Source organism: Fusarium coffeatum (assembly GCF_003316985.1).
Source record: "Fusarium coffeatum strain FIESC_28 chromosome Unknown BRIP53273_contig_119, whole genome shotgun sequence".
Classification (NCBI taxonomy): Eukaryota; Fungi; Ascomycota; class Sordariomycetes; order Hypocreales; family Nectriaceae; genus Fusarium; species Fusarium coffeatum.
Window position 1 is genome coordinate 38,063 of NW_022157912.1, and position 25,475 is coordinate 63,537.

Consider the following 25,475-nt stretch of genomic DNA (forward strand, 5'->3'; position numbering starts at 1 on the left):
GGTTCTACAGAGATCGACCGGGCGGAAGTCTCGATGATCACCAGTTCAACTCAAGATGGTCTCACCAAAGCCTGATGAAACAAGACCAGATGTTCTGGCCCAGAATCATGCATCAGGCTGTCAATACCTGGGTCCTGGTGATGGAGATCAAAACGTCGTTAGCAGTAACGGCGTGCAATTCAACGACCGCAGCGATCGAAGGCAGTACACTACATTGGCATTGCACTTGCAAGCTGGTGGGCCAGGAATACCGTCGGTTTGGAACTTGGCTGAAGCCTTGAACTTTTCAAAGACTGAGCCAGCTGAGCCAACTGGTGAGGAACATGGCTACTACTGATGAGGAGTTACTGACCTTGAAATGGAGCCACTGCCTTAGCAGACTGGCTGATGCGGCAGGAAGATTCACCTCTGGACGTCAATCGTCAACATCTTGATATCGTTAGTCAAAGGGCACCAGGTACAGGACAATGGATTATTGCGAGCAAAGAGTTACAACAATGGAGGGACTCTTCTAACCGTTCTCATGGGTCCATTGGGATCCACGGAATATGTAAGTAATAGCGCTATCTAAACAAAGGACTTGCACTAACAAAAGGACTTCTTAGTGGGCTCAGGGAAGACAGTGCTTGCGTTTGTACCCTCTAAGTGATGATGATTCCTGTGCTGATGCAGCATATTTAGGTCCCTTGTCATAGACACGTTGAAGAGTGAGATCCAAGAGAAGCAGGACTCGGCTTGCATCTACTTCTACTTCCATGAAGGTGACGAAAAGTCACCCCCAGTGGCCCGGATTTGGTCAACGCTGTTATCACAACTTCTCCAGCACCCAGCTAGCAAGCACATCTCGGAAGCACTGAGAGTCAAGTTTAACAACTCCTTCCGCGGCTCAGCTCCAATCCATCCACTGGAATACTTCGACCTGTTTAGAGCTCAGTCTTCGCTATTCAAGACTGTCTACTTGGTGATCGACGCTTTAGATAGCTGCACAAACACTCAGGGCGAAAGAACTCGTCAGATTCTACAAGAGTCTCTTCGAAAGCTCCCAGGAAATATTCGCGTTCTCTTCACCTCTCGACGTGAGTCATTAATTCGTGACCTCGATATCAGTACCAGGATAGAGGTCACTCCGCGTGCGGAAGACATAGGGATTTACGTGCAAGACCGGATGAACGTGGATACAGAACTTCGACGAGTGTTGGAGAACACGGATCATCAGGAAATGGTTATTGACAAGGTGACTAAGTTAACCATGAAAAGTGGAATGTATGCTACGAGATATAACCTTCTCAAGCTCGAGAAAGCTAATCCACGACAGGTTCCTTCTAGCTAAGCTGCACTTGCATAATATCACGAAGCAAGGTACTCTGGCAGATATCAAGGAGGCCCTGCAACAGCTTCCCACAACCTCCTCAGGTGCCTTCGAAGTCTCTATTAGAAAGATCATACGTGCCGAGAACCCTTATGAAACCGATCTTGCAAAACACGTCTTCACCTGGGTGGTGCACGCGAAAACCGGTCTAACTGTAGATCAGATACGTGAGAGTTTCGCCATACAGAAAAAGAAAAACCATGGATTTCCGTACCAAGATTCACTACCGCCGAGAGACGCCATCATATCCTGTTGCGCTGGTCTGATAGTTGAAGACCACGAAACGAATACCTTGCGGCTGGTGCACGAATCAGTTAAGGACCACTTACAGAGACATGAAGTCCTCTTTCAACAGCCTGGTTCAAGAATAGCAAAAGTATGCTTGATATCCCTTTTGATGATGGAGTTTAGGCAGTCTCAAAGTTCATTGCTCGTCTATGCCGCAAGGTATTGGTGCTCCCACCTTTGCAAGCCGATGGATGCAGAGTTGATGAACCTGATCAAGGCATTCTTGTCAGATAGAGAAAGTTTAGGAAGCGCCTTCAAAATGCTTCGGGAGGTACCTGGACTGTCATTTCGCGGGATTACGGGCTTGCATGTTGCAGTATGGTTCAACCAGCTCGCATGGATCAAACGCCTTCTCAGATCGGGCGCAGATATCAACTCCAAATGCTCAAATGGCCAGACCCCTTTGCATTGGGCTGCCGTTCTTGGAAGATACAGGATTCTATTCTTCTTGGTTCAGAAAGCTGCAGATGTTAACATTCAGGATAAAAGTGGTGATACCGCTCTGCATAAGCTACTCATGGGGCCCATGACTGAAGGGACACGCGATGTACGATGCCTTATCCGCGCCGGTGCTAGAATAGACCTGAAAGGAAGCAAAGGTTTGACACCTTTATCATCTGCCATCCGTTACGGACCGACCTCAATAGCACTATTGATGGTCGAGAATCAACAAGACGTCGATGTTGAGGTAACTGAAGGATGGACTTCTTTGAAAGAGGTATTCTACCATGCCCACGAGATGATCCACAAGCTGGGCGACAGCGGCAAAGGCAAACCCGTCAATGATGGATGGACACCTCTGAGAGAGGCAGTGAGGGCTCACGTATCTTGTTTGATCGAGGCCCTTCTACAAAAGGGTGTGAATCTCAACCGTCCGACAAGTGATGGTTGGCTTCCAGTACTTCATCTAGTCAAAAGTGGCAATGCAGAAGTACTGCAGAAGTTACTGGAGCGGCAACCTGATCCAGCAAATGCTAGCCAACGAGATACAAACGATGGGCGGTCTGCTCTGCATTGGGCGTTTTACTACAAACGCTATTCTGCAATCAAACTGTTGCTCAAACACGGAGCAGATGTCAATGAAAAGGACCCAGATGGGTCTACGCCACTGATTCAGGCTATCCGGGAAAGAAATGAGGATATGGTCTGGCTACTGCTCAAGAAAGGCGCCAAGGTAAACCAAAAGGATGGCAAAGGCTGGCTACCGTTGCACCACAGCATCGAGTGTAAGAACAAGGAAATAGCCTGGCTTTTAATTGCGAACAAGCCAAACGTTCAACTGAGACACATTAACGTTCCGAGTACTCTTGGTCTGGCTTTACGAAAATCAGAGTACTCCATTGCTTGGTTGCTTTGCCAGGCTGGTGCCGACATCAACGAGGTTGACAATGGGGGCATGACTTCATTACATAGAGCCTGTCGTGACGGGCGGCTGAAGGAGGTAGAGTTCCTCCTCGGCAATGGGGTTGATCTAGCAGCCAAGGACACGGCTGGATCTACAGCTTTGCACTATGCTGTACTTGGTGGCCGAGTGAAGATATTGGAGCTCATTCTATCGCAGAGCGCTGCCAGACAGGTGATTGACGAGCCAGACGGCAAGGGAAACACGGCACTACTACTAGCAATCTTGCAAAGGAGTAGACCCATGCTACAAAGTCTCCTCATCAGCGGGGCATCATGTGAAGAGCAGGGTTCGGCTGGTCTGACAGCCCTTCATCTTGCTGCAAGCCTGGGATTCACTACTGGCCTCGAGTTGCTTATGTCTCGGACAAACGACATTGACGAGACTGACAGCCAAGGCTACAATGCTGTCCATCATGCTGTCAACGGCAAGGATGCGACTGAAAGCACTGTTATGATGCTGGCGGAAGGGGGAGTAGATCTTGAGGCCCAAGACCACTCGGGGCTTACACCGCTGATGTTGGCTGTTCATCTTGGCAAGGTGAAAATGACCCGCGAACTAATAGCACAAGGAGTGAACATTCATGCCAGAAACGATCACGGCTGGTCAGCTATGGACCTGGTTGATTCTCAGGGATACCAGAGCAGGGAACATAGTGTGATAAGAGCGTATCTTCTAGAAGGTCCGCCCTCAGCTGAGGAACCTGAATACTGAATACTGCGCCTAGCCCTACCCGCATGGTGTTAGAGAATTACCCGTCATAAGCATAAGAAGCAGAAGAGCTTAGTCATTTTATATCAATTTAAACAGGCATTTATGCCGCTTTACACATTCGTTCCGTTACCCTCTTTAGCCTGCTCAAGACAGCTAGTTTCTAATCATAACTGGGTGAAATTAAATGTCCCACCATTGAAACTCCCATTCAACTGCGTAGCTTTACCGTTCGCAATATTTTGGTCTCCTTGTCCCGTGTGAACATACTGCTTCCCAATACCAGCATTGTGTAGCGTCACCACAGCCTCTCCTTGCACATCTCGCCTCATTCCGATACTTGTCGAATCACTTCTTGCTCCAGATTTGACAACATGATCCAGTGTGAGAACTTGCAAGTCCGCAAGAATTTCCTCAACCAGCGCGTTGGCTCTGTCGACTTGAGGAAACGATCTCACAGCTCTGACATATCGCTGCGTCCGCGTCGCACCCGTACGAGGGACCATAGCCTCGAATATCTGATAAAGCTGTGCGGCTCTGTCGCTGCATGCTTGCAAAACCGCTTCCAGAGCGGCATATGATTCCGGTTGGCGGTCCTGTTGTATGCGTTCAGCTGCCGTCTGAAGGCTACTTTGGATCAGTGGGAGGCGAGTAGCCGCATCTCGAAGATGGGGAGGTAGGCCTGAAGAGTCTTTGGCGGTCTTATATAGTTTGATAGAGGCTTCGATGAGAGTGATCGCGCCAGAGACGATGCCCAGTACTTCTGCGCCTGACATAGCGAAATCCGGTTCAGCTGACGCTTCAAGCCTTTGCCCAACGAGGAAAAGGTAGATGCTTAGTACAATAGAGAAAGAAAGATGCCAAGCTGGTTTTTGACAGCACTGATACAGAGCCCAGATGCCTTTGACAGTACGAAGGTTTTGGAAATTACATGCACATTATGAAAATCTGCATTTTTTCCAGGGTAGCATTTTGCCTAGATGGGGCTATGCATGCAGTCATCATGCAGCCTGTGGGCCACGTAGGACACCTCTTGTGGTCAAACAGCCCACTTGAGAGCCTTGTTCCGGGCGCTTACACTGCCAAGTCCAGCCGGCCAATCCAGTCCTATTTCTTAGCCTGTTCAGATGTATATTAATGCTGGCTAGGGAGCTTAAGAAGCGAGAAGATCAACCTCGAATCATCCGCGATCTCTCTTTCAAAATCTGAAATACAGCAAGCTACGTAGAGGCTGATACAATTGGCCGTATTTATTGTCTCACACCATACCTATTACAACAGACGACACTCTGCAATCATGTACAGCGCCGCGGTAACCAAGCCGCAAGCTCTCAGATCTCTTGACACCGTCCTTTTTGTCCACGGTCAGGCGGTAGACTCATGTTGCTTAGAAGAAGGCTCTTCCGATATCCCGCAAGCCTTCCATGTCGTGTCGAAAAACCTTCCGATTACCGGAGACATCGTTGGCTCCGTGAGGACGCAACTCAAGGCTATGAACGAAGAGACAGAACAAACGAAGGAGATGTACTTGGTTATCAAGCAAGTAGCCGACGATGGCTGCGCGCAACTACGGGCTCTTGAAATTCTCTTCGACACAATGACACAAGAGGGAAACAAGATGGAGCGCTACGCATCGGCTGTCAAGGGTTGCGACGGCAAGAGGGTTGAGACTATCATGGTAGAGCTTCTGACTAGTATGGGTCTCATAGCGGTTGAGCCTTTTGTTAGTCAAGAGGAAACAAGGCGTCTGCTCGAAGTTTTGGACGAATTGAAGCGACTCCCTCCGTCTCTTGAGGAGGACCGCACCGTTGGCATAGTCTTGAACAACAGCGGATCGGGTAATCAGTTCTATCATGGTGGAAAGGGAAATCAAAACCATTGCTCTGGTGGGTTTCAGGTAAATGGTGATAACCAGAATGCCAGCTATACCTATGCGGAGAAGTCCAAAGTAGATGAGATATAATACAGGATATGTTTCGTGGAAGGGATTGAGGTCTTCTGAAATTTATTAGATACTGAACCATCACACTATCAACCATGCTTTGTTGTAATAGCTGAGAGCTAGCGACATTGCTTTATGGTAGTGGCAAATCGAATTCTATTCTTGGACTACGTTTCTGTCTGTCTGTATGTATGTCTGATGGTTCCCTGGCTATTGACCCCAGCATGAGCATGACTCGTTTCACATTGCTTCAGAATGTAATCGCCATGAATAGTGACTTTCCAAGCCTTAGCCACTGTTGCCACGACTAGCATATCTCGGGTGAGCTCGGATCTTGATAAGGTCGTCTTCGTAGGCCGGGTCGGGTTCAAGGCGCCGGGAACTAACGCCGCGGAGGAGAGCTTGACGAAAGTCAAACACGTCGATCTTGTTGGGGATCTCAATAAAGATATCCTTTTTCCACTCAGGGCCGAAGATCAAGTAGCGGATTGGAAATGGGACGTCTGCTGCGTGGTCGGCTTCGTACTGTTCAAAGACAACGTCGCGCCAGGTCTTGTTGAGGTTTCTGGTTGTCATATTGAAGTAGAGGGGACTCTTGGAAAGCAGAATGAGCTGGGGTGTTTATGTTCTTTCCACTCTTGGGTCTTCTCCGGACTCTGACTTCTTGGCCCTTTTAAAGAACCGGAGTTTATGGCGTAGTACCAAAGGCAAGTCGTAGGTCACAGGCTAAATCAGGGAATCTCCGCGCTAACTGTCAAAGCGCTGCGCGATGACTGCAGATCAAAAGGCTATTGTTTATGTTGGTTGCCAGGGTCCGAGTAACATACGGAGACGCAATTGTGGTTGGTTCAATGAAGCAAGATGTTTTGTCGTGTTGGTTCTTAAACTGCATCCTGGTTGATGTGTTGGTAGTTCAAGGTAGATCTTGTGGCATCATCATTAGCACATGCGGGGTCAGCGCCAGATATATGCCTCAGGTTGAGGAGATCACTCATCAAATAGAGTGAGCAGTACATTGTAGTACGGCCTGTTGGTGTATTCACTGTGCATCCCGGCACTTCTAGGCATCTTTATCTTATACTATTACGCATTGCCGGGCATCTTATCACCAGATGCGTCAGAAGCAAACCCCGAGTAGCACTCAAGCCGGAGGTCTTCCTAATTCCGGACACTATAAGCATAGTCTGTCACTCAGTTCTCATGCCTTTTTCGTGACCTGATAGTAGGATGGGCCCAGTTACGGTCCCACATAAAGAAAGCTCTTTTCCGGCAGTCCGTCGAAACCTGAAGCTAATGAAGCCATTGTGACGGTGTTGATAATATTCCTGATGATAAAGTCACGACGGTGATGGATTTGATGATTCTGACGATGAATTTGATGATGACTTGGTAAGATTAACGTGATTGATATAAATAAGGGATATCCTTACTCCTCTGAAGACGACCAGTGTAGTCCCTCTATGATTAGGGTGGTTGCGACTAATAGTGTCTTAGATGTTACCTGTCGTATGTATTTTGTACTTATTGTGAAGGCTAGCTGTTGTAACAACTTAAGTGGTTTTGTAATGTATTATTGGTATAAGGAAGAGGAAAAACATTAGACAAAAGTAATACATCTTATGCCTAGCTGAAACCTAATATTAGGGTAGGGTTCAGGAGAGAGAAAGGATCTTATGTAAGTATTAGAGTTATAGTACTTAAAAATTGGATCCATCTCTCCATGTCGCCGTCTGCGTACGATAGATCGGAGCCAAAAGAATCACCAGGCTCTCAATAATAAGGCTTCCATCTTAAATTATACTTTCTAAGCACTATAACTCCAAGGCTTATACAGGACCTTTTCTTCTCTTTTTCTATTTTTTTCCTAACCTTACCCTGATATTGGGTTTCAGCTAAGCATGAAATGCATTGCTTCCATCTGATTCTTTCTCCCTTGCTTCCACTAACACCAACACATCACAAAACCACTCAGAATCCCTAGGTTCAATTGCCCTGTGGCCTTTGATGCAAGGGCCGTAAGTTCAATAAACTCAGTTGTATGCGAACTCCTGGCCTTAGCTCTTCAACTCGAAGTTAGACATGGGGTAGACTTGGTGTTGTAGACATACTCTCAGGCACCAAGTTCGCGTCTGGGTGGGTAACACTTCCTGTTACCTGTAAGGTTTAGGCTATTGAATTAAGGTCACCTTACTGCTTGTCTAAATTGGTATAGGTTGACTAAATTAATTCATCTCTCAGGTCTATGACAGTCACTTCTTCTGACACCCAGCGGTGCGTCCAGGTTGTTGCAGCTTTCTAAGTAACTCGAGATCGTTTCGAGATGGACACGGTGGTAACGACATCGTCAAGTAATAGTAGTTGAAGGGGCGTATTAGTCTTTCACTGTATGCAGTTGCTGGTGTAATTTCTCGACAATATGCTTTCGCTAAGAAAGGCAACACAATTTGAATCTTGTAGGTAAAGACATAATCCTAGTGTCTACCCTGATAGGCTGGAATATGTCCATAGCAAACGCTGTTTTATTAAAAGATTGTAGTTATCTATCTACCCACCCGAATCCTCCAAGACCTACACAAAAGACGTGTGGTAAACACCGATATACTTGACTGTTGCAAGGATTATCGACCATTGTTATCGTTAGTCGTCACAGTCTCTGTTTCTATTTCTTCTTCGAATACGGTCTCGGTGCAATTCTCTCCCCGGTTGTTCTCACCGTCAGTCTCCATTCTGACTTTGACTAAAGTGTGTGTCCACTCTGCGACTTTAGTCCAATCGTATTCATCTGTGCTCGTTGTTAGAAAGACCTTTGTCGCCGTATTCGTCGTCGTGTTGCCATCTATATCGACGGTGCTGCCTGCCCAAAATCGTGTATGAAGAGGAATACCCGATCCATAGGGATGATCGTAAACTAGTCTCAACTCCGTCGAAAGGTGCACCTGTTCGTGGCCGGGCTTGGGGGTGCGAGGATCAAGGTGGAATCCTGTTAGGTTGACAAGTTTCGATGCGACCAACTCACCACTGCGGAATCGTGGCGTAGATGTATCATCCTCTTCTGAGGCCTGCTCGCCATTTTCTCCTTGCTCATCCTCGTCGTCACCAGAGACTGTAGTCGCAGACTCTATGACTTCAGTCCTTGCGGTGTATTTGTCACCTGAAGTCTTGGCTGCTGTAATTGTTCTCATCGTCCTCGTCGTCTTAGTGCCATTTCCAGTGTTACTACTTCCCCTCCAAGTCAACATGAGACGAGGAGCGTCCACCTCCAGCGAAGTGGACTAAGGAGGAGGAGGGCCAGAAGAGTAAGACGGAGGAGGTACGGAAGGGTAAGGGTGAGCAGGGTTGGAAGAGTAAGGGGGTGCAGGGACAAAAGTGCGGGGTGGATAAATAGAAGTGGCGGAAGGGTTAGGATCGCGTCGGAGTTGTAGATTGGTGGTGGCTCTTGTAAGCGATACTACAGTATTATTACCCCCCGAGATCACTTCGCCATTGTGTCCTCGTTCTTCGGTATCCTCGTCATCGCCCGCGGCAATTTCCTCATAGTCGGGTACTGGAGATCGCCGTCGTTCGTAATGGTCGTCGGTGAAGATAATCTCCAGGTCCCGTTTGGCGGTAAGTGTGTCACCTCCCTCTTCAAAACCATGAAGGAAAGCAGACGTCCAACAGGGTCCACAGCCAGATTTCATAAACCATCTCAACTGGTTACGCTTGGCAAAGGGTCCATGGGGCGTCCAGTATGAATCAAACCATCGCACCTCAGAACGATGATCAATCTTGCCGTAGTCAGAAACGCAGTCGGCGAAGTGGAACGCTTGTAGTATGGCGTTGACGTACGTCCACCAGACGTAACGTATCTTAGGCCTGGCGTCAGTTTTGAAAAGGAGTTGCCGTTCATTAAGGTCGATGTATCGACTGAACCCGTCGACTTCGAAGCGAGCGATCCGACGGTGCACCTCTCGACGATACTTGTCTAGGACAACGACCTTGAATTCGAAGCGTCCATTTGGTACGATGGCAATGTAGCCTTGCTTGAGGGCATGATCAACCATCTCATGCAGGAATAGGCCGTTGTGAGGTGAGTAGATCTCATTGGCGGCGCCTTCACCGAAGATAGCATCGGCTTTGGATGCATGCTGTGGTGGGAATAGTTGCACGGCCTTGGATAGGCGCCAGGTGCGCAGAACGGGGTCCCATTGCTTTCTTGAGAATTGCGAGTTGGGGGAATAGGCGCGAGCCATTTCGGTCTCGAAGAGACCCTGAGCTGAGCTTGTTCTACTGTTGGAAGAAGCCATCTTGCAGGTGGGAAGTGTTGTGACTTGTTGTTTGTTTGTGTTGTGTATTGGAGTGTATTGAGTAGTTCAAGCGTGTTTAGTAGTTGAGTGTGCTGGGGAGATGAGCCTGCTGGGTAGTTGAGTATGTGTTGAAGGAAGGGAATCTTTTCTTTCTTGAGTGGGAGGAGACATCCTTATATAACCCAAGATGCCGAAGGTTTCTTCGACGTACATTTTCTAGCTTTTCGTTCAAATTATTAGAGTTTATACTAAACAGTGTTGAGTTACAACTGTAAGAAGAATGTTCCATTCGTGCAAACCTTGATATCCACAGCAAGATTAATCTGACAAGATCAAAGGGAAGCTTCCATGAGGAGGTTTTACAACCATGCTGCCTTCCTCGCTCTTTTATGCTTTTTGATTTGATGATAACATACCCCGTGTGGAAAATCGCAAAGGCTTGCGTAACAAAGCGCCACATTTCAGATCGTAGACTCTAAAGCTTACGTCGATTGAGGTCCGAGGGAAAGGTTATGTCGCGACTCGAAACAAAAGTTAACTTCAGCCCGGTCAAGCAGTGCCTCCAGGTCCAATAGACACATCTCAACTCCAGGCCAGTTTTCGTCAGACATGAAACCCCAGAATTCTGCCTAATAATTAGGTTTTTACGCACACAAGGTTTGCAAAGGACAGAACAATTGCCTCTTATGACTTCAACTGTTCTACTCAAAATAAGACTTACAGACTTCAGCAAAATATTCTAATGAAGATGACAAAGTTGAAATTCATAAAAATACAATAAATATTATGTAATTACCATGATTCTCAATGTCGAATCTAGTCTTTGCGCATTCAGACAGAGACTATAATCATGTCTTGAATTACGATATTTGAACGGTGTCAATGTCGTTCACGGCCCGAGTGGAGAGATCGGTGCTCATAACTTCCAAGCACTTCTGATATGAAAGCTGCAGGGTGGACTAAAACACAGCTGGTGCTGCTAAGCTAGAATTTGTCAAAGGGGCTGTAAGCGTTGTTACGCGAGTCAACCCGACTTAGTGGCTATTTGTGCAAATCACCGGAGCATCCATGTCACAGAGCTCAGCTGAAAAAGAATGGTGCCATGGCTGAAATAGTCCCAATTAATAACTGGGTCTATAACGGATCTAAAAATACTTGTCTCAGAACTAGCGGGTAGTGTGGGAAACTATTAAAGATATTGACCCAGCAGATAACAAGATACCCATTTCGTTAAAAACCTTCCCACATCCTCTTTCTATTTTCCTCCTCTCCTTCTCGTTCATTTACATTCATTCCTTCATTTGGTTCAAGATGCGCGCTGTCACTCCTTTCTGCATCGTCGCTCTGGCGGCCAACCTTACTGTCGCCAGTGTCTGTAAGCCTCGACCAGCAACCAGTTCGACTCTTGAATCTGCCATATCTACAACTTCAACTCTTTTGTCGACACTTTCTACTGCTACTGTTGAAGCTGAGACTGAGGCATCAACCACTTCCGTCGTCGGAACAATCTCTTCAATAATTTCTGAGGAAAGCACTAGTACAGAGGCCATCGAGACCCTCGAAACCACAGTGACAGCAAATCCAACCACGACTGTTGAGTCTGCTAGTACCGACGTTTCCTCTATCTCCACCACTGTCGAGACCACAACCACGACGGATTCAACAACGACCCTTGAGTCGTCTATTGCAGATATTACCACTGCCGCCGCTACTACTACAAGCGAAGCTGTCAAGCCCATCCCCACTTTTGATATCATCGCTTCTGGGGGCGCAGTCGATGGCAAGGTCCTTACGGGGAAAGCTAGATTTGGCTACTTCAATGGATTCGACATGCAGATCAACAAAGACCATCTCACATACAGCATCGATACTATCAGCGGTTTCGTGGAAGAGACGTCCAGCGGCGCCCGTCTGTGCATAATGAATGGGGCACGTTCTGATAGCTATCGTATCTTGAACTGCCCGCCCAATATCGATAGCATGTTCTATCCTGTCTCATTCATCACTTGTCAAAAGTCATCTGAAGGCAAACTCAATTGTCAAGCGCCGCTTCGAGAATGCACAGGGGATTTCGATTCCGATTGCACCGCCATTGACGAAACTCTGGGGCCGTTTTATTACGGCGATGATGACTATGGCAAGTATCTCAACATGGGTTTGTCTGGCGGTCCCTCTCCTGGGGTAAACCTCCATGCTATTGAATTAATTGCTCGTGAGATCATAACTGAATCGTGATAGCATTTTAGCTTATCATGGTGTCGGTCGGCAGAGGGGTCACAGGAAGAGTTGGGGTATCCTCCCTATGTCCATTCATTTGAAGGCGAGATGCAATTCATGTACATAATTCTATCCTTGATTATTATCTAGAATAAAAGCTTTCAAATTGAAGAGTTGAGGCGGCCTGTAACTAATAATTTCGCTTAACCTAAACTATTTACTAAAGCTAAAGCGGGTGACTCGGTATTACTTGAATGTGGAGTTTTATTGCCAATAGCGTTATTCCCGACTTGCATCTAGACCTCGATAGACTGACTACATTTTCCTATTACACGGTCACCCAGTTCCATTTCCTGCAATTTTTCCTATCTATTTCTCAAATCGGTTGTAGGTTAGCAGTGAATTTCACCCCTTTCAATTGTTTTCCAAAACATTCGTTACTGCTTTCGTGGCTACTTGCTTGATGGTTGGCCTTATAGTCTAATGGGCACATCTAAATTCCAGGTCACTTTACGTCAGACATGAACTAGACATCTGCCTGATGATAAGGATTTCATGTCCATAGGTTTACTAAAAACAGAAAAATTGCCTCTCAGATTCTTTTAGCAAATCTATTCAAACAAGCTTTACCAAACTTCAGCAATTTTTGTTCATGATATGCAGTTGAATTTCATGACTAATATGGATGTCGTCAAGCTGACCAATCACATGACCCCCAACCTCACAAGCTGACAACCAACCGGGAGCCAAGGAATTAGGCTTTAACCTCCCATCACATCAACATGTCATGAACAATGAAATGCCCCGACTCATCGAAACCGTTAAAGACGGCATCCTGGACACATCAGCCCGCTGTCAGAGATGGCTCGACACCCCCAACGGCCGAGGCGTCCTGAAATGCACCATCGCATACACCATCGCCAGCCTCGCCACTTTTGTACCCTTTGTCGCCAACTTTCTTGGCAAGCCTGAGGGTAAACATGTTGTCGCTACTATTACGGTTTACTTTCATCCTGCGAGATCGACTGGGTCCATGATTGAGGCTATTCTTATCGCTATTGTCGCCGTGGCGTACGCGGAGATCATTTCGGTGCTTTCGATGGTTACGTCGGTTTTCTTTGGGTCGACGATGCATCTTGTTACGCTGTCGCATGTTTTGGTTGTCGTGGTGTTTATTGGCGGTGGGTTTGGGTTTATGGGATGGGTTAAGCAGAGGATGCTGAATCCGCTCGTCAATGTTGGAACGACACTTGCATCGCTGGCTATTATCGGTGTCGTTACCAAGGAGAACCACGTCATGTCGAATGTCTTTTCAAATGAGAAGGTACTGCAGGTATTCAAGATGTTGGTCATGGGCATCACGACTACGACGCTGGTCAACGTATTTCTCTGGCGAACTTCTGCTCGGACGTCACTTCGCGAAACAATGAATCGCGTTTCGATTCCTTTGGGCGATATGCTGTACATGATCACCAACAGCTTCCTCAGCGGATCCGAAGAAGGGTTGGTGTCTGATGGCTTCACGGCGGCGTCGACGCACTACTCCAAATCTTACGCCCAGATGATGAAGGACATGAGGGAAGCCAAATTTGAGCACTATTTTCTTGGACACGAAGCGATATACGAGCACGAGAAGTCTGTCGCACGATCAATGGAGACGCTTTCACAAGCTTTGGGTGGATTGAGGAATGCGACGAACACCCAACTCGAGCAGCTGAAACATCCTAAGCCACTCAGCTCAGAGACATCCGGAACAGATACAACAAACACTGCACGAGAGCTATTCGAGCATTTTAACGAGTCTATAGCAATGGCCATGTCAACAGTACGCCAGAACCTCTGCAGAATTCTCCATGAGCCACAGTTCGGGCAGCCCCCTCACTACGAAATCAATGTCGACGAAGACTTGCGCCGCAATTTAATGGACTCGCTGGATACGTTCGACGAAGCGCGCTCGGATGCTCTCCACGGACTCTATGAACGAATAGAAAGCATGGCCTCATCCGACTTTTCCACCCGAGCAAATCTTGAAGAAGTAGCCGCTGCCTGTGGACACTTTACATTCAGTCTTCAATCATTCGGCGAGGATGTACTGCAGTATCTGGACGTCCTAGATGATCTGCAGTACGTTGTAATTCACAAAAGTCGAAGTTGGAGGTGGTTACTCTGGTGGAAGAATAATGAGCAGGACCTCAACAAGGCTATCAGGCTGTTTGAGTCGGCTGAGGCGGATGTGTTGATGCGCAATAGACAGCGATCTGTGAGTGGGATGAGTGTAGCGGAAAGTTCTGCCAACGTTCCGAGGCCTGTGGATGTTAGGACATGGTATCATGCTCCTGATCTCAACAAGATACTAGCTTGGTTCTGGAGGAATATCTCAGCGCTTTTTAAGAAAATGGCGCGAGATGATAGTAAGTTCAACACCTGACTTGTGCGACGCAACTAACATCATGCAGTCCAGTTCGGTCTCAAAGTCGGTATCGGTGCAGCTCTATGGGCCATGCTCGCGTTTCTCAAAGAGACGAGGGAATTGTACACCGAGTGGCGCGGTGAATGGGGACTCTTGTCTTTTATCATCGTCTGCAGTTTCACAGTCGGCGCTTCCAACACCGTCAGTTTGGCTCGATTCATCGGAACGTTGTTCGGAGCTTTATTCTCCATCGTCAACTGGAAAATCAGCCACGGTTATGCGCTAGCTCTCGTACCACTCGGCTGGCTTACCAGCTTCATCAACTTCTACCTCGTCATCCAACATGGAAAGGCTTCTTTCGGACGAATCAGTCTCCTCGCCTACAATGTCTCAACTTTATACGCATACAGAGTCAAAAGAAAGGCCGATGGCTACGACACCGACGATGCAATCTTCGAACAACCCGGTATCATGGAGATCGCCAAACGAAGAGCTATAGCCGTCACAGCAGGTATAATCTGGGGCCTCGTGATCTGCCGCGTGATATGGCCCATATCCGCTCGACGAAAGTTCAAAGAAAGTCTTTCGGTGCTCCATCTCCAAATGGGTCTCATCTGGAAACGCGGTCCCCTAACAGTCCTATTCCGCAGCGAAGGATCGCAAAGTTATCTCAAATCCGGCGAACAAGCCGCTCTGCAACGCTACGCTGCCAACCTCGACAGTTTGCGCATCTCCGCTGCCTCAGAATTTGAACTTCGTGGACCTTTTCCCATGGACGTTTACGGAAGAGTTCTTAAAGGCACGATGAGAATTCTGGATAGCTTTTACAACATGAGTCTCGTCGCATGTCGAAAAGGTCATCTGACAGAAGGTGAAAAAGCGTTACTAACCCACACTGCGAGGGAAAGAGCTATTCTTTGCGATCATATCTGTCAGGCTTTCCAGGTTGTTGCTAGCTCTACTATGTTGGAGTATCCTTTTGCTGATGCTACGGGGAGTATTGTTTCTGCGAGGGAGAACTTGTTGAGTAAGATCTTTGAGTTTAGAAAGGAGCATCATGGAGGACTTGAGAGTTTGAGTGAGGGTGGTAATGGGGTACTGGTGGAAGAGAGGGATTATGCTCTCTTGTACGCCTATGCTCTTGTTACGGGACAGGTTGCTGATGAGTTGAGAATGGTGGGGAAGGAAATTGGGAGTCTTTTTGGTGTTTTGGATGAGGATACCCGGCTTTTGCAGTAGGGATGTTAGATATGACTTTCACTAGTAGATATTCATAGATAGGTATAATTTATATAGGTTTGCGTCTTAGTGTGACATCTTACACTTACGGCCCACCTATCCATCTCTATTCCATCTCGTAGCATACCTTGGAACCTATTTCGAGCAAGCGCTAAACAGACCTCTAGTCTTGTTACGGAATTAGTATCCATGTTGCAAAGGAATGGCATGTGTCTTACCTGTCTTTCCACCAATCTTGAGAGCGGTTCTGAGCCATCGGCGCTCATAGACCTCATCTTCTATCTACGGAGGAGATTAGCAGATAGCTTAGAGACAATACGGTCGAGGATTATTACCTCTCGAATCGGAACGGCATGGGAGAACCAACCACGGGATTGAACCTCATTTTGCGCCTGTAAACCATGTTAGAAGATACCCTTCAAGTGGTGTTGTTGATGGTTGCTTGCCTGCTGAACGGGAAGAGAAGATCCCACAGCGGCAAGAGATAGGATGGCCAGTGACAGCTTCATGGTGTGTTGTAATGGTGATGACTGGATGATTGTGATGGGAGAATTGATGAGTGATATTTTACAAGAGATATTGCTGCGTCTTTATAGAATTTACTTGCACCACCGAGTGAAAGATACACCGCCAGGCGAGTAACAGAAGAATCAGTTGCTGAAAGCATAAGAGACAAAATAACTTACTCATATTAGACTATCAGAATTTAGACTGCTTTACTATAGTACCCCAAGACTCAGATGATAATCATTCTGTCACCACTTGACACCGTATCGCGATGAACAGGTAGTCCATGAGGCTGGCTGAGTCCCAGGACTATACTATGGGGCTGTCTGAGCGGCGTTAGTCGACGACGGTCTAGACCACCCTCAGCTACCATCATTGAGGCCACTAAGTTGCGATGATTGGATGCTATAAATTTACTATACTCTATTTATCACTCCATGTGGAGTATGTCCCATAACTATTCCGAATAGTCAACCTCGCTAACACCGTCAGAGCTGCCAATATTGGTTCATTCCCAGATTCAAAAGGTCGCTACCCTCTTAGATTGGTATGGCATAGAATTAATGCCTCTGACCAGGTCAAGCCTACGGCCTGAGGCTTGCGTTATCTCGTGAAGAGACAGATGGCAATATGGGCGCGTTTTGGCGCTGTCATAGCCAGCTGAAGTTGTGACATTCACAGTCAGTGGAGATTCGAAAACCTCGCGAATAATCTCTTGTCATTCCTCCAGAGGGCTGATTCCTGTCATGGCTGATATCTATTACTAGGACACTATTGAGAGACTATTGCGGAACTATTGCATTGCCAACTAGGATACAGAAGCTCGAGTATCGAACATTATGGGACAGTAAGTATGAACGAACAGATATCCATCCAGAGCCAGCCAAACAGGAGTAAACAGGAAGATCAAAAGCAAATAGACTACACAGATCCTCTGCCAATATCTTCTATCTCACTTCTTAGGACAACCGTCTATATGATGGTCTCCTGTCACTTCACAAGTGGGACAGAAGATCTCAGCCAGTCTGTGAGCCCACGGGCAGTTATATCTCCTGCAATCGTCCCCATTAAAACACCATTTGTGCCTCCACGGGGCTTTAACCTTCCCAGAAGAGAAGAAGTTCTTTTCCTCATCCGTATGGTGTCTGTTGCACCGATCTCGTTTGTTGCAGTACTCCCGCCACCTACATCGCTGAACAACAGGGACAGTGGACTCACTGCTTTTCTCAGAGAATCCCATCGTAATATCATTGAGATGATCATCGAGATAATGAAGCGAAATCAGCCCTTCGGTAGCTCCTTTGCCTTCTTCAGTGTTCCATATTTCCCGAAAGGTGTTGGAGAGAGAATTTTTCCAAGACCAAATATGCACGTTGAAGCCGCATTCTGAAGCCGTCACAGCAGCTGGTATCATATCCGCATCGCCCGAAACAAATGCAAACGTACACTTGAACCCGAGATGCATGTAAGAGGTGGCTCGATGGACCATGTCGACGACCAGACTGGTGTCGACCTGTTTCTCGCGCCCGTCAAATTTGCTTCGTTGGAATTCCATGACTTCGAAGACATGACGGGAGCGAGCTCGAAATCCCTTCTTCAGTGGTTGGATATCCGAACCGTAGAGTCGAAAGTATATCTGGTTGTCGTCGTCTTCGTTGAATCCCAACCCGTCTTCAATGCGATCTACAAGAACGCTTAGGTCATACTGCCAGTTGGGATGATGGTTGGGCGATTCAGGGTGCCTTTTGGCCCATTCTTTGCCGCCTTGAATGGAGAGGTTGGATTCGTCTACGTAGACGTATGCAAATCTAAAACCTTCGGGTGTGGTGTATATAGACTCACTAGACACACTAGATTCAGAAGTGGTGGACATTGTAGCTATAAAGAGGGGTGGCATGTACAGCGTCTTTCTGAAAATTGATAAGATGTTGTATAGTGTGTAGAGATAGCAAGACTGAACGAGTATATGAGTTCTGGATGCACGCTTGGATATGAAGACGGGACTATGTCCTTTATAGATCGGCAGTCCTCATGACTGGACGAGGGTTATCTCGGCCCGTACAGACATCTCGTAATGATAGCTGCATCTTCCCGGCTACTGCACGAAGCGGAAGTCCTTGAGTTAGACGCGTGGATCTCGTCTCTTGAGAGTCAAAAGTACCTAAGCCTCGTCAGCATCATTACACGATCATCGGATACTAATAACAAGACGGAACTCGGCCGAGGAAGATACATTTCTTTTCTTGGCTAATCCTTCATCCTATTCTCTACTCATATACACAATGTCTCGTCACGAGACGAAAGGATGAAGGGCAGTGGTGTCACAAGTAGATGTGTACAGACGAACCCTTCGGGAGGCGCCACAGCTTGTACGACTGCAGACCCTCGTTCCCTGAGCCATCATTTGACGTCACTTATCCGTCCAAGGGTCTGGTGATTTAAATATAGAGCAGCGTTACAACCGTTGGCAGCCCTGAAAGAGTAGCTCCAATAATAGACTTGTTTGTTGGCCGGTTCCTGCCAAGCTAAGGTATCCTCTATCCTTCCGCGAGGCTGTGTTCCTGGGTTTCACGGTGGTATGTTTGTTCCGCGTAGTCTATTCTAGACAAAGTTGCACAATAACGTCTAGCAAGAGGATGAATTTGGTGCTCTGATCAACATGAACGTTTGAGTGTTGAGTCTTGTTCATAGTTGAAAGTGAAGGAGTAAGGAAACAAAGCCAATTCAATAACTGATCTACTAAACAAAAGCATATCTCAATACATGAACGCACATCCAAAACTTGAAATTTTCGCACATATATATGCCTTCTCTCATGGATCATGACATTTTGCTGACCAAATCCCTCAAGTTGTGTCATGACTGATCCCCATCTGAGCTGCAAAGAGTCCAGCCCCTAGCCCCCGTCCGTTTCTTCTGACAAGGTCACTCATCTTACTGTTATCCTCCCATTCCTCCCTTTTCCCCGCATTCCCATGCCTCATGAGTGACAGCGCGATCGAGGTTGGACATCACAAGAGACCCGTCTCCTTACAGTGTGAAATCCACAATCCGCTCATCAAGCTTGTGAACCTTTACAAGACCCCGACGATCTTTTTCAAGTCTCTTCAACTGCCCAGAAAGACTTTCATCCCATGACCAAACATGAACCACAAAGCCGTATTTCATAGCTTTCTCGATCGCAGGAACCATGTCCGCGTCTCCAGAGAGCACGATAAAATACGCAGCTTCAAGGAACGGATTAGTACTTTTGACTCGATCAGTAAAGTCAGCAGTGAGTTTGCAGTCGGCCCCCTTCTCTTTCTGCAGACCATTTTTCATGCAGTGGTAAAGCTTGACATCGTGACGACGTGGCAAACGTCTCAGCTGAGGGTTCCGATTAAGATTTACGCCGTAGAAGTTGTACTGTTTGTGTACGGTGGGATCATCTTCACTCCAGCCATATTGTTTGGCGAGTTCCTTCGTGATTATTTCACCGAGCTTTTCGAAGTCATAGTACCAGAATCGACGGCGTGGGGCTTCGGGATGGCTTTTCTGGTAGATGTCGTAAACCTTGCGTCCTCCGATCGCGATGTTGGAGTCGTCCATGTAGATATTGATGGATTCCCCAAACAGGGGGCCCGAGGCTTGATGGGCCATCTTTGCGGTTGCAGGTTTAGAAAGATAAGTATGTGTTGAGCTCTCGTATATTTATTGCCATTCCAAGAACAATAGAAGAGGTTTGCAGTGTTGGTAATGGATCGAGATAGATACGGGTATGTACTTGTGTGCAGATAGAACTTTGAAGAATCGAGACAGAGGATGGATGGTGGATGGCGATTATATACTCAAGCATATTGAGACGTGCGCCTCTCTGGAACAATTATCCATTTTTAATGCGCTTTTATGATAGGCCTCATATGACACTGATGATCAAAGGACCGTATTTTTACATCAAAGGATTACAGTAGGTGAAGTAACACGTTTGAAGAAGGCGGACGTCGCTCAGAATGTTTGTCTCGATAGTTCATGCAGTCTTACACGTCACTATCAGAAACATAAAGACTACATTAACATCACGTTATGAACATTCATAAAGCAATGCGCATTGAGGCTGACTTTGCTTCTTATCTCGGAACCGTTTGTGTCACCCTTTCTTACAGAGCATGAACGCCAGAAATTTGAGTTGGCTTAATATGGGAAGTCCAAGAAGACATTTTGAATGAAGAAATGGTCAGTTCTCTTTTTACTACAAGTTTCAAGACAAAGGAATTCAAAATGCTGTACTACCCAGCCATAAAGAGAGTACTGCGAACCATGAATCTGGAACAGTGGATACAATCGCTGTTGTTTGCTATCGGAACAAAGAACTTTCACTCATTGGGCGAACTTCCCTGTCGTGAGGTTCACATTTTATCGGCTTTTCATCTGGTCCAATCAAACCACTTTTGCAACCAGCAGTGCAAGGTCTTTGCAATTTTGTGTTGTGCGGCACACTTGACCTACGCTTAGACACCAGTATGATGGCCTAGAACTACATGGAGAGAACAAGGGTTCTGGATACACGTAGTGTAGGCACATATGATATCGTCAGGACGTCAGAAGAATTGGCTGCCTGGAGCATAAGAGACGAAATAATTTGTTCATCTTATGCCAGGTATTGGGCTGCTTTATTTCTGTAGCTTAAGCCTGAGATGATAATTCTTCCGACACCCACCTGGATGTCTATCAATTATACTCGAGTAAAACAATATCCTGGCAATGTGTTGACACCTGGAAAATACAAAGACAACGAGTGCCTGTGGGTGGTGACGAGAATATTAACCCTAAGAGCTGCGAAAAGAGCAAAAAAAGGTGCACGTTTCCAGACTTTTATCTGATAACGGAGTCCAAGGTAGGAGCTCATGTGGGGCTTCTGCTTATCGCGTTCAATTGAGCTTGCCAAGATATAACAAGACTCTTCTGCAGGTACTTGTAAAGGTGTCTTGTTCTATTTAATAGACTTAAAACTGATAGTAGTAAAGACCGATATATCAGGGACTGCCTTTGTACACCACATATTGTTACTCTGGCCACCTGTAGTATTGTATTTCACGAAAGGATTACGGATTAAAAAATTAAAAGTTAAACAGCATCATCCGGAGACAGTCCGTACTCGATATGATTGGTTGATCAAACCCCGATTCTAAACATGGAATTCTCGATGGCAGAAGGAAACCTCGACAGGGAGCTGCCTCACATTACTGTAGTGACGTAGGCTATTAGGTACTACGGGTTCCACTTTTGTTAAATTTAGTGGGCAAGAGTCTAGACCATGTCGCTAATCTCTCAGGTTTCATCAGCGCATGTTTGTTTTCTCGTCCCCAGGGTCTAGTCCAAACAAAATGCTTCTTGTTCTTTTCCACCTTTTCGTGTTAGATTCATCATGATACATCTTGGAACATTGTCCAATTTGTCATGTCGGCCCAATCGAATCCCAGGCCTGTAACGCCTCACAAGGTTGTTTCCGAAACTGTCCGCGAGAGGGAAACCTTTAGGTGAGAATTGCATCTTTACCCCTCCCTTCTCGTCCTCTTCACCATGGGCGACAAAAACCCTGATGGATAATCGACAGATACTGGCTTCCATTCCAACTTTCTCAAGTCGTCCAAGACTTTCGACGTTCAACTCACGGGACCGAGCACCTCTCGTCTATCAGTACCATCTTGACGGCCCTGACCCAACTCGGCATATACCACGTCGGCGCAGAGCGAGCCTTTGTTTCTCTTTTCGATTCCGAGTACCAATACTTCGTAGCCGAAGCTACCTCCGGTACCTATCTGCGCTCTTCGGTACCTAACCACGAACACAATGAGCCATTTCGACTTTGCGGAACCGCCGCTCGTCGAGGCAACGATGCATGCGATTATACCATCTTGAACAAGTCGGCCGGCGATGAAGATGATGGGGTGCTCCCTGTTACCGTCGTACCAAACTTGGAAGACGACAACAGGTTCCCATCCTATGCTATCCCCATCCTGGGTCCTTCTTATGCCACTTCTTACGCCGCTATCCCCATTCGCACTAAACGAGGCATCAATATCGGTGTGTACCATGTCGTAAATACGTCTGCACGCGCGTGGACCGACGTCAACAGCGATCGACTGCGCGACATTTCCTGTGCCATATCCGAACACCTCGAGACGGAAAGCCTCAAGGCCATCAATAGGAGAAATGCACGAATGAACAGAGGCATAGGTTCCTTTATCGAGGGCGGTTCGACACTGACCGGCTGGCGTCACGAGTCAAACATCACTGCCTTTGAGAATATTCTCGCCTCCATCGAAGGGAATCTCAATTCAAATCAGCAGGGCTTGGAGAGCGACATGGAGAGTGTCACGTCTGATGGCCCGCCAGACGACGAACTGCCAAGGCAAGCCCGTCGTGCCAGCGCCCCGACGACTCTGGCCGAGCGCACAAAAGCCACCATGGAGGAGAACCAAAGCCAAGCCAATGTCTTTTCAAGGGCTGCCAATATCATTAGAGAGTCGGTCGAGGTTGAGGGCTGCCTGTTTCTTGACGCAACCATGGCAAGCTATCGCGCCGACAAGACCAGCACTACAGGAGGTAAGCCCGGATCAGCAGGGTACTCGTCCTCAACAAGCAGCGACGACAGTCCTTATTCCCAAGAGGAGGGCAAGGTTGATCGCACCTGTGACATCAAGGGGTATTCCACTTCTAGAACCTCTAGCATTGACCATGCTCAAGGTCCCGTAAGCTCGGTAGCGCTCAGTGAAAAGTTCATGAAGAAAATGTTGAACCAATATCCTAAAGGCAAGGTCTTCATGTTCGATGTTGACGGGGAGCTTCAAACATCCGACTCATCGTCTGACGACGTCTTCTCTTGGGCGCCAGCAGAACGTGGCCGCTCAGTATCTGGACAATCTTCGCCGCACAGGTCACTGCAACGGAAACCTCTGTCGCGTCAGCGCGAGGGTCGAATCATTTCCGCTGCGTTTCCAGGCGCCCGCAGCGTAGCCTTCTTCCCCGTCTGGGATCCCATAAAAGAACGATGGAGCGCCAGCGGACTAATCTACACCAACACTCCCACGCGCACCTTTACCGTCCAGGGGGAACTAAGCTACCTGCGCGGCTTTGGAACTCTTGCTGCAGTTGAGATTGCACGACTTGAAGCTTTGCAATCTGCAAAGATCAAATCCGATGCCCTTGGATCTCTGTCCCACGAATTACGTTCTCCTCTTCACGGCGTACTGTTGAGCACGGAGCTCATAGCTGATACGAAACTCGACGTCTTTCAGACAAACATTGCACACACTATCGAGACGTGCTCGCGAACGTTGCTCGATACGATAGATCATCTTCTCGATTATTCCAGGGTCAATAACTTCGCCAATTCAAACAACAAGGTCACTGGTGGTCAGCCGACGAGCCATTTCAATAAACCCGGGTCGCAGCATTTTGGCAAGGTTCTCGTCACCGATTATTCACTTGACGAATTGGTAGAGGATGTGGTCGAGAGTGTCTTTGCTGGATTCAACTTTCAACACAAATCCATCAACCAATACATTTCTCAACGGCCACACGCACGCCGCGCTTCGCGCCACGCAGACAATACAGCCAATACCGCGTCGGACTATCTTGAAGCTATGGACCAGCTCAGTCCTGGAGTGACTCAATCAACAGGTACGACTTTTAGTTTCGGAAACGTAACCATCATTCTTTCTCTGGACTCTGGGTGCGATTGGCTATTCCGCTTCCACGTGGGTGCCGTCCGTCGCATTGTCATGAACATTGTTGGCAACGCGTTGAAATACACAAAAGACGGTACCATCACCATCTCCCTCACGCAACAGGTCACTGCTGTTAGGCGTCGCAGGCCGGAACAGGTTGTTTGTTTCGTGGTCAAGGACACAGGTAAAGGTATTGGCCAGGAGTATCTCCAGAGGGGAATTTTCAAGCCCTTCACTCAAGAGAATGATCTGTCCCCAGGGACCGGCATTGGACTCAGTCTCGTCAAACAGATTGTGAAGCAATTCAGAGGCCAAATTTCGATCGAAAGTCAAGTCGGCGTCGGTACAACAGTTACTGTTCTGCTTCCTCTCGAGAGGCCCGGATCGTCTGGTGTTCCATCCAGTGCCCAAGCTAAGTTCAATGAACAAGTCCGGGATCTGGCGGGACTGCGTGTTCGGATTGTGTCTGGCTCTTCTACTGGCCTGCGCAACACTTTGGATCATATCTGCAAAGAATGGTTGAAGCTTGAGATAGTAGCAGAAGACGACAATTCGAGAAAACCGGATCTCATGCTTTGGACGCAGCATTCGTTGCCAGCTACAACCCAGTACACGGACTCGCTTGCTCAGGTTCCAAACGTTGTCATATGCCAGGATGCCTTGGCCGCCTACGAGAGAACGAGTGCGGCCGGCTGGAAAGGTGTTTTTGAATTTGTGTCGCAGCCGTAAGTTGACCACTGACTATGTACCATTCAAGACTAACGGAGTATATCGTTTAGGATCGGTCCACGGAAACTCGCAAAGACCTTGGCACTTGCCTACAGTCGTTGGGTGGAAGATGAAGAACCTCGTCCCACCCCGCCTCTTCCTGGTAGTAGCCCACCAGCGGTCAATCCAAGCACGACGCCTAGCTATTCGTTTCCTCCACAACCAGACGCGGCCCCGCCTGCTGGACAAGAGTCAAGTGATACGGATAACCACGCGCCTCGAATGCTACTTGTCGAAGACAACCACATCAACTTGAAAATCCTCATCGCATACATGAAGAAACTCCAAATCCGATACGACAAAGCCATCAACGGTAAAGAAGCAGTGGAAAAATACACGCAGTCACCACGGGACTTTGCATGTATATTATCTGATATCTCCATGCCGGTCATGAACGGTTTTGAAGCGGCGAGGTTGATTAGGGCTTTTGAAAGCAAGGAGGGAATTAAAAAGAGTGTTCCGATGTTTGCGGTTTCTGGTCTGGCTACGGAGGAGGCACAGAAGGAGGCGAGTGGGAGTGGCTTTGATTTATTTCTTGCGAAGCCGGTTAAACTTCAGGTTTTGGGCGATTTACTTAGAGAGAAGGGGATTTTGGAGTCTGTTAAGACATGAAGCATGGTTTGGGAA

General features: G+C 47.4%; 11 protein-coding genes across 11 annotated transcripts; 5 read left to right on the top strand and 6 right to left on the bottom strand.

The window, feature by feature from the left end:
* Nucleotides 1–55: 55 nt before the first annotated feature.
* Nucleotides 56–3,773, top strand: FIESC28_05539 (uncharacterized protein; the record flags this gene model as incomplete). The annotated part of the gene is made up of 5 exons (XM_031159684.1): nucleotides 56–314; nucleotides 365–550; nucleotides 696–1,263; nucleotides 1,316–1,536; nucleotides 1,975–3,773. 5 exons carry the CDS (start codon nucleotides 56–58, stop codon nucleotides 3,771–3,773), a joined length of 3,033 nt encoding a protein of 1,010 aa, XP_031016236.1.
* Nucleotides 3,774–3,937: 164 nt separating this feature from the next.
* Nucleotides 3,938–4,546, bottom strand: FIESC28_05540 (uncharacterized protein; the record flags this gene model as incomplete). Its single annotated transcript, XM_031159685.1, has 1 exon — nucleotides 3,938–4,546. One exon carries the CDS (start codon nucleotides 4,544–4,546, stop codon nucleotides 3,938–3,940), a length of 609 nt encoding a protein of 202 aa, XP_031016237.1.
* A 521-nt stretch (nucleotides 4,547–5,067) lies between these two features.
* On the top strand, nucleotides 5,068–5,733 carry FIESC28_05541 (uncharacterized protein; the record flags this gene model as incomplete). Its single annotated transcript, XM_031159686.1, has 1 exon — nucleotides 5,068–5,733. The coding sequence occupies one exon, from the start codon at nucleotides 5,068–5,070 to the stop codon at nucleotides 5,731–5,733; it is 666 nt and encodes a 221-aa protein (XP_031016238.1).
* A 267-nt stretch (nucleotides 5,734–6,000) lies between these two features.
* FIESC28_05542 (uncharacterized protein) lies at nucleotides 6,001–6,288 on the bottom strand (the record flags this gene model as incomplete). Its single annotated transcript, XM_031159687.1, has 1 exon — nucleotides 6,001–6,288. One exon carries the CDS (start codon nucleotides 6,286–6,288, stop codon nucleotides 6,001–6,003), a length of 288 nt encoding a protein of 95 aa, XP_031016239.1.
* A 2,042-nt stretch (nucleotides 6,289–8,330) lies between these two features.
* FIESC28_05543 (uncharacterized protein) lies at nucleotides 8,331–8,894 on the bottom strand (the record flags this gene model as incomplete). Its single annotated transcript, XM_031159688.1, has 1 exon — nucleotides 8,331–8,894. One exon carries the CDS (start codon nucleotides 8,892–8,894, stop codon nucleotides 8,331–8,333), a length of 564 nt encoding a protein of 187 aa, XP_031016240.1.
* A 90-nt stretch (nucleotides 8,895–8,984) lies between these two features.
* FIESC28_05544 (uncharacterized protein) lies at nucleotides 8,985–9,998 on the bottom strand (the record flags this gene model as incomplete). The annotated part of the gene is made up of 1 exon (XM_031159689.1): nucleotides 8,985–9,998. The coding sequence occupies one exon, from the start codon at nucleotides 9,996–9,998 to the stop codon at nucleotides 8,985–8,987; it is 1,014 nt and encodes a 337-aa protein (XP_031016241.1).
* A 1,311-nt stretch (nucleotides 9,999–11,309) lies between these two features.
* Nucleotides 11,310–12,233, top strand: FIESC28_05545 (uncharacterized protein; the record flags this gene model as incomplete). The annotated part of the gene is made up of 1 exon (XM_031159690.1): nucleotides 11,310–12,233. The coding sequence occupies one exon, from the start codon at nucleotides 11,310–11,312 to the stop codon at nucleotides 12,231–12,233; it is 924 nt and encodes a 307-aa protein (XP_031016242.1).
* Nucleotides 12,234–13,002: 769 nt separating this feature from the next.
* FIESC28_05546 (uncharacterized protein) lies at nucleotides 13,003–15,864 on the top strand (the record flags this gene model as incomplete). The annotated part of the gene is made up of 2 exons (XM_031159691.1): nucleotides 13,003–14,626; nucleotides 14,672–15,864. The coding sequence occupies 2 exons, from the start codon at nucleotides 13,003–13,005 to the stop codon at nucleotides 15,862–15,864; spliced, it is 2,817 nt and encodes a 938-aa protein (XP_031016243.1).
* A 163-nt stretch (nucleotides 15,865–16,027) lies between these two features.
* On the bottom strand, nucleotides 16,028–18,244 carry FIESC28_05547 (uncharacterized protein; the record flags this gene model as incomplete). The annotated part of the gene is made up of 4 exons (XM_031159692.1): nucleotides 16,028–16,032; nucleotides 16,083–16,146; nucleotides 16,200–16,256; nucleotides 17,474–18,244. 4 exons carry the CDS (start codon nucleotides 18,242–18,244, stop codon nucleotides 16,028–16,030), a joined length of 897 nt encoding a protein of 298 aa, XP_031016244.1.
* Nucleotides 18,245–19,401: 1,157 nt separating this feature from the next.
* Nucleotides 19,402–20,010, bottom strand: FIESC28_05548 (uncharacterized protein; the record flags this gene model as incomplete). The annotated part of the gene is made up of 1 exon (XM_031159693.1): nucleotides 19,402–20,010. One exon carries the CDS (start codon nucleotides 20,008–20,010, stop codon nucleotides 19,402–19,404), a length of 609 nt encoding a protein of 202 aa, XP_031016245.1.
* A 1,797-nt stretch (nucleotides 20,011–21,807) lies between these two features.
* On the top strand, nucleotides 21,808–25,460 carry FIESC28_05549 (uncharacterized protein; the record flags this gene model as incomplete). The annotated part of the gene is made up of 3 exons (XM_031159694.1): nucleotides 21,808–21,887; nucleotides 21,965–24,805; nucleotides 24,860–25,460. 3 exons carry the CDS (start codon nucleotides 21,808–21,810, stop codon nucleotides 25,458–25,460), a joined length of 3,522 nt encoding a protein of 1,173 aa, XP_031016246.1.
* Between the last annotated feature and the right edge of the window lie 15 nt (nucleotides 25,461–25,475).